Source organism: Liolophura sinensis, chromosome 1 (assembly GCF_032854445.1).
Source record: "Liolophura sinensis isolate JHLJ2023 chromosome 1, CUHK_Ljap_v2, whole genome shotgun sequence".
Lineage (NCBI taxonomy): Eukaryota > Metazoa > Mollusca > Polyplacophora > Chitonida > Chitonidae > Liolophura > Liolophura sinensis.
This window is the reverse complement of record NC_088295.1, coordinates 68380582-68388413: the sequence shown is the minus strand read 5'-3', so window position 1 is coordinate 68388413 and position 7832 is coordinate 68380582. Positions and strand designations below refer to the sequence as shown.

At 38.6% G+C, this 7832-nt stretch overlaps 1 protein-coding gene across 1 annotated transcript; it reads left to right on the top strand.

Moving 5' to 3' along the window:
* The first annotated feature begins 117 nt into the window (after positions 1-117).
* Positions 118-7514, top strand: LOC135482197 (uncharacterized). Its single transcript, XM_064762069.1, has 6 exons — positions 118-127; positions 1344-1521; positions 2125-2296; positions 3024-3097; positions 4505-4635; positions 5558-7514. Exons 2-6 carry the CDS (start codon positions 1345-1347, stop codon positions 5796-5798), a joined length of 795 nt encoding a protein of 264 aa, XP_064618139.1. The 5' UTR covers positions 118-127; position 1344; the 3' UTR covers positions 5799-7514.
* Positions 7515-7832: the final 318 nt, after the last annotated feature.

The window sequence follows — 7832 nt, the reverse complement described above, 5'->3', positions numbered from 1 at the left end:
CGGTTAATGATTACCGCATATATCGGAGAGGCTTCGTCAAAGAAGCCGACGGGCAAGATTTCAACAGGGCACCACTTTCATAGCGGTCTCTTTGAAAGGGACGGAATATATATATATTTGTAGCAAAGTAAGTCGGTTATTTAAATCTAACCCTGATAACATGGACAGTGGTCTAATAATTCCATACTTTCCCATTACCGATATACGTTAATCTGCTATGGGCAGTGACTAGTTCGAAGGGAGGATATTTCAATGTAGGGAAACGAAAGGGTAAAGTTGAAGACCAGGGGCTTTATTTATAAATGATTTTCAGAGGAATGGTATGGCGCCCACTGAGGTGCATTTCATATCTTTATTTATTATGTATTCTGTAATCTGATGTGGGCTAAAACAAAATGGCCACCCAATGTTTAAGCAACTATCACAGTGTGAGCGACCAGTAAGCCCTGGTTGTACAAAAAATCCTCATGAAAGTTCTATAGAAATACACTTTTGTGATGAAAAGCTGAAAATTATACATATCCAACTATTGCTGACAGGGATTCAAATTAAATTCATAGTTTTGCAGTGATGTCATGGCTGCTCTGACCCAATCATCAAGACACAATTTGGCCACGTGACTGTAATACTCAAGGTGAAAACAAAGCAAGTTTAATCCAGGCGAAATAAGCCTTGAATAACATTTTATCACAAAAATGAAAATACACAACCTCTAGGTAAGAATTTTTTTGAGGAAAAGTAATCAGTATGTGCTTAGCCTTCAAATATAACATAGTTTCAGTGTTCTGTAGTACTGTAAACTTTAGGAATCGGCAAAGCAGCATTTCGCCCATTTAGCTCCATGTTGTTTATCACCTCCTGCTTGTTGCAAGGAACAGGGGTGCTCAAAACTGTGTATAGGCATTTTACCACAATATGGTACAAGTATAACATTAGGGCGGGCAATTTTTCACCCTCGTCATCTGTTACTAAAGAGACCGCATGGTCTCTAATTTCCGGTTCATATCTCACAGAATGTGAAGGAGGCACTGCTTGTGTATACAGTCATCTTCATGCCACATTTGTGTTAACGCTTTCAGTGTAAGTCACTCTCTAATAAGACAGTAAATTTAGACAAAATTAAATGCAATGAACACATCGCCACAGTTATTCGACCCTGACGACCAACTAACTATTCTAGCTCGTCAAACATCAGTCCCTTGATCAGTGAGGTCAGGTGTTGAGAATCCAGCTTTTGGCTAAAATCTTAAGTTAAGGTGAAGGTCAGTGCTTTACACCACCACTCTGGTTTTCTACACTCATTGACATGGCTACTAATACCACTGATTTTTATCTGATTTCAGAATGTCTCAGCAATCCTCATGTGTGCAGGCATCAGGGTCTGGTAGAAAAAGGAAGGATTGCTCTGTGGGAAATAACTCTGGTGTCACAGAGTCAAAGAGGAATAAATCAACAGGGCCCAAGAGTGTGAAGACTGAGCAAAGCAAAAAAGTGTACACAAAGAAAATTGATCCTGAACAGGTAAAACGAACAATTACAACAGGCCTACTCTAGGGTATCAGTAGGCACATATCAGTAGGTATATAGAGTTTTCCAGTTAACATTTTGATGAGTGAAAAATAACTACCTCATTTACATTTTTCATAAATGAAACACAGTTGTACATTTACAGGGTATATTGTAACATCTGCTGTGGTAAAAATGTAAAATTATCAAATACATGTAGTTAATGGATTCATCCTGTACTAAAAGTGGGGGTAAAGTATTTAGAAAGTTAATATAAAGTGCACAGAATGTTTTATTTGTACATGACGGCCCATAATATGTGAAAAAAAAGCATTGATTTCTGAAAGTTATGTATTAATTCAGGAAAATATATGAAGCCTGAAAGTAATACAATGAACTGTAAGTATCATCATCCGATAAGATTGTACAAATACGTGGTGATTGGACTGGTACTCAGTTACTTGAAGCTAAAGTGCTAAGTAGTGTTGTTTTTTAACATAATCATTACGTTGTACTAGTTTACCATGTTTCAAAACTTCAGAAGTTAAAGAGTATAATTGAGTAAAACCTTAAATTCCCTGCCATGTGTTTTAAATTCATTCCTTGTCATGTTTTCAGACTGAAGAAGAGGAGATAATCTTCACAGCCAACCTCCCGACTCGTAACAAACAGGGTAAACTAGTGTTTGATGACTGGCTAGAGTTCCAGCCAGTTCTCACCCCAAAGGAAGTACTTCAGGCGGGAAGTTTTGGAGGGACATATTTCAGACCAATCCAATCTGGCATTACAGGTAGCCAAACAGAGGGATTCAAATCGGGACCAATGCACTACTAGATGAATAATTGTGTGATTAAAGCATACACTAAAGAAATGGTAGCTAGAAAATTGAAAAAGGCAAGGGTGAGGTCGGCAAATTACGCTTTTGATCTAAATGCACCAACATTGGCAGATAACGGCAGGGTGCAGTACTGTGGTAAAAGCCCCTAGCGATCGCTGTATGTTCAAGTCCAGCTCATGCTGGCTTCCTCTCCGACTGTAAATGGGAAGGTCTGCCAGCAACCTGTGGATGGTTGTGGGTTTCCCCGGGCTCTGCCCGTTTTCCTCCCACCATAATGTTGGCCGCCGTCGTATAAGTGAAATATTCTTGAGTACGGCGTAAAACACCAATCAAATAAATAAATCATATGAATGTTCTGAAAGTATTATTCTATGCAGACCAATAAAATTATATTTTTGTGAAGCCCTGAAATTTGCCAAACCAATCAAAGTAGTTTTGTCCCCAGAATAAAATTACAGTATTATGTAGCATTGCAAACACTTGGTTTGATATTTTGAGATCTTTGGGTATACTGAAAGATCTCTATCAGTTTATTGATGAAATATACCCCCAACTCACTTGTCTTAGTGTTGAGCCTTGAAAAGATTTAATTGCTTAAACATTCAGCATAAAAGACGAAAAAAGGCTTTGTATAGCTTTTTGTGTGGGTTTTTTGTCGTTTTTTTCCTTTTTGTTACAGGAAAGAAATATGACTCCAAAGTTTGGAAGGAATTGCCCAGAGATTGGCTAGATCGTTTAAATGTTCCCAAACAGGTGAGGTCAAAAGAATTTTTTGAATGTAGAAACTATTAGATTACATTTCCAAATGGACTTCCTGGGGTGCCGAGGGGGAAGTATTTTGGTGACTGTCTTGTCACCAAAGATCCTTCGCCGTAGAGGTAAAGTGTTCAAATCCAGCTGCTTGTAGTGTAAGTCTGGATATCTGTCAAGTACATGTACCTGGCGTATAGTGTCCATGGAGACAGCACTAATATGTGTCGACTTTGAGACCGACGTGCTATAAGGAGACCTGTGGCCAGAATATTGTTGAAGATCGTGTTGAGCCTCAGTCTGTATACAGAAGACCGGAGACAAGATGCCCCTCCCACTCACATAATGTTGACAGTCGGCTGATCAGTACTTTTCCAGGCCTCTTCCTGTTATGCTGAGCACTTAGTGATTTAGTACCAGTGTTACTAATTTGTGGTACATTTGACCAGACTTGGGATTGAACCTCAGATCTACTGCTTACCATGCAAACAATCTGTCCACTTTGCCACTGTGACTGGTAATGTCAGGGAAGGAAGCAAGTACATTGTATGTTCTGACATTATAGAGAAGTAGCTGAGTTCATACTTCATGTATGTGTGTATAAGTGGAAGGAATGGTTAGATATCCCAAGAAACAGACACTTGCACCTTTTGCTGTATTAAGGAAATGCATGGTTTAGTAAGTATCCACAAAGATAAAGGACTTAATCAAGGAACAACACAAATCTTACATTCCCTGTATCCCAGAAAGAGAATACATGTATTATGTGTTCCCAGTCAGATGTGAACTCGGCAAAGGGACACCACCATGAGCTATCTATTCTTTCAAGGAAATAAAGGTTTAGGAAGTTCGAAGTCGAGGAGGGCACAGGTAATCAGCACCTTCATGGTTTATGTGTTCTCTCAGGGAAGGAGGGGTTATGGATTCAGGGCTTAATAGAAGTCATTTTACCATGTACATTTTTCTAGCACTTTCAAGAGAAAATAGCATTTTTTGTTTTTTTTAATGGATTATGGTTAAAAAAGAGGATACCTAACCATGGTCTGTGTCTTGCATGAGTGGAAAGAAGGCTGGAGGATTTCAAAACAGGTCATGATGACACAGGAATGGTCCACTTCCATGGTCTAATTTTGATATCTAGAGAACAGTACAGGACAGGGATAAGTACATGTATATAGATGATTACAAAGTATATTGACAGTATATTGAAGTAAATTTTCTGGCTATAAGTGGGAAAGTCTGCCAGATACCTGCGGATGGTCATGGAATTCCCTGGGGCTTTGCTCGGTTTCTTCCCACCATAATGCTGCCCGCCGTCGTATATGTGAAATATTCTTGAGTACAGCCTAAAATACCCATCAAATAAATCAAATAAATGAAATAAATGTATATCTGTATATCTCTGTACAGGTTTGCTCATCATCTTATGATGAAAATGTGAATAAGTATAAGGTGAAGTGTGGCGGAAGTTTACAGATGTGGGAAGAAAGTGGCTGGATACATAAACAAGACCCTTATGGATGGTTCCAATGGTATTGCAGGTACATGTCATAGTCAGTTGGTTCATGCTTATCTCTGAAATGAATTGTGTTTTAAGAATGATTGATTGTCATATCAGGAAATGTACTTCCTGTGTGAATATTACTGCATAAGCCGCATGTATAGTGGTTTCAGGAATCTTTGTCACTGAGAAAAACCCACAAGCGACGAACAATATTTTGGGGTTGATCACTTGGTATGCAATTTTTATCATAGCAGCAATTTCTTCTTGCTTATAACTAATATTGTGCTTTATGTTATCTTCCTGGCTGACAAAAATCCATAAAAAGAGTATAAAACAAAATATATTTGACCTGAAAATTCTTTTTGAAAAAGTACATTATTTAGAGGCAAATTAAGGTCATTAAATACTAGTTTTTTAAGTGAAACTTATATTTTTCCTGTAGGAAATAGAACTCTCTGAAACAGGTAAAATGAGTAACTTGGTCAAGAACAAAATTTTAGGTCATTTACAGTTGGCAGTTTCAAGAGCAGTTTTTTGTCATCAGTTGGGTATTAGATATATTCTTCTGGGTATGCCTGTTGATGTTGATTTGGAATTGTTCGTTTGTCAGGCGAAGTGAGTTTCTCCAGTGTCCTCAGTCTACAAACCTTTCTGCTGTTGTATAACTGAGATATTCAAAATATCAGATAGATAAATGCGCAAATTCACAAAAGCTGCAACATCCTGCACAAAGTAGACCTCTTGAATGCACTCAGGCCACTTCTAAATGACCGACTCGCCAACATAGACTTTTACTGCTGCTTGGTAGAAAAGACCATGTCACAATCACGTCACTTTATGTTTTACAATATTTATATCAGCAAACATGGGCCCCTATATTTTCAAAAAAATATCAGAATTTGTTACTGAATACAGTCAAAGAAATCCTACTTTAATATTTGTGTTTATATTTCACTCAGGTTTTATCAGGGTCGACGTACTGCAGACGACGAGAGACAGATTGGGCGCTGGTTACGTTGTGCTGGCAACAAGGGACGATGGAGGAATAATCTGATCAGCAAATGTGTGAAGAGTGATCGAAACTTCAATGACACCTCTGTCTCCCCAGTGGTCAGGCAAACATTGCAGCACTGGGCATATACATTGACAGAGGCAGACTTCAAAGCACATGCTAAAATACTCAGAAAGAAAGGCCTGTAACTGTTACTGTTATGTACAGTTATATACTTATGTGTACAGGCCAACATGTATTTGTTAGAAAACAAGCATTTTGCAGTAAATGTCCCCTACCGGATTGATCCATAAGAATTTTGTCCAAACTGGGTATAGGGGTCAGAAACTAAGATTTGATATGTAACTTATTATGGTGAACTGCAGAAGTCCAAATTTGTGCAATAACGGTCATAGTTTTCTCCAAATTGCAGACAGCGGTCTGAAACTCAAACTGGATCTACATGGTTAAGTCATGTACAAAGTTTCGATTTATTTATTCATAATGTCAATATTTGTACACCACAACGGTTCAGATACAACCCTGGGCACCGTTGCAGTCCAGCAATTTCAAGTATGCATTCAAAAGGAAGAATTCTGGGATGCAAATGGGGAATATTGCCTGCCCAAAATGAGCAGTGCATTCGTAAAGCAGAGGTATGTAAGTATATGTATGTCTGGGTTTTGACGTCGTACTGAACGATTATTGGTCGATAAGGTGTGTGTACATATACTGTGTCTTCTTGTGGCTGGGCGAGTCCATGCCGCCAAATTGCTACCGCCACTGATGCATTATGCCGAAGACACCAGACATGACACCCCACTCAGTCACATCATACAGACTCCGGGCCAACCAGTCCTGTTCCCTGGCTCCAACATCTCGGTGTAGCGCAAAGAGGTAGTTCACAAGCCCCGTGCGTAGTAGCAGACAGTGATGTGTTTTACACGTCTTGCCGAGGCGGAAAATGTTGAGCGATCACTCGTTTTTGTTTTTAAATTATTTTTATTGACAATCGTCGATTTGGATCAGTGACAAGTTCTTGCAACTTACATGCCCTTCTCCCTACAAAGAATATGCACAAATTTTATACGTCCGGCTACAAAGTATTTTACAGGCGATCACTTCCATTACAAGCCACCACAAAATCTCTTGTTTAACAGATGGCAGAGATTGCCATGCGGGATTCTATGGTAAACTTTGTCCTAATGGTTAGTTTGAAGCTGTCCGTAGTGAATTGTACATAAAAATTGTTTGTGTCCAAATCTAAAACCGAACATAGTTGAGCTGAATTTAATTTCCAGTTCAATGCAAAGATGCCAGAGAGGTTCTGAACAGTTTGCATTGCTGGAAGCCGTCAGCACTATGCTTAACGGATGTGTACGTGACGTGTGAAGACATATTGCTAACTATCTGAAAACGTTTGATCATTTAATAGCTTATTATATATTAATAAGATAAATTAAAGATTTCAGCCAGACTTTTAATACGCATTAGGTACGGGGTTACAGGTGCTGGTTCAAAAGAGAAGTCTGTTGATTCCTTCGTTCTAACTGTTTGTTGGGCTTTGGTAATCAATGGTCGACACAGTTCACACAGTCTTGCCTTTCGCTGAAGACTTAATTGTGTTCTAACAGTGTGACCCATTCGTGTTATAATGGACGGCGTTATTTTCCCGGGCGCTGTCGTTTCCCCCACCTATAAAATGTATTCCAAAATGACGTACAGGAGCAAAGTCGTATCAAAATGTGATGTGAAAGTCAATTTGACAAAAATCCTGTTCTCTCCTTATTAACATGCATATACGTAAAAACAGGCTTTCTTTCTGACAGGCTGAGGGTGGATGCAATATAGTTTATGAATTTGTTTACAGTTATATTTACAGATATATTTGCATGATGCATTGCCACCAAATTTGTAACCAACATCGGACCAATTAAACCTACCTTGATACTCTGACTGTATTTTGTCTTCTTATTTATTGAGGGAAGGATAATTTGAGAACCGCATTTGAACACGCCGTGTTTTGTTAGTTTTTGCATGACTTCTCTACCTTCGGAGATTCTAGCCGAGTGGCAAAATGGAAATTAACAATTTATCCCGTAATTTATCCATGTCATTGATAAACATTGATGTACAGTAAATTTAAATATCCCACAGGCTATAGGCTAATATATAAATAAAGAGAAGTTTTTGATCTGTCACTCGTGGGCCAACTTTCACTGATAAACTTACCCACGATGAAT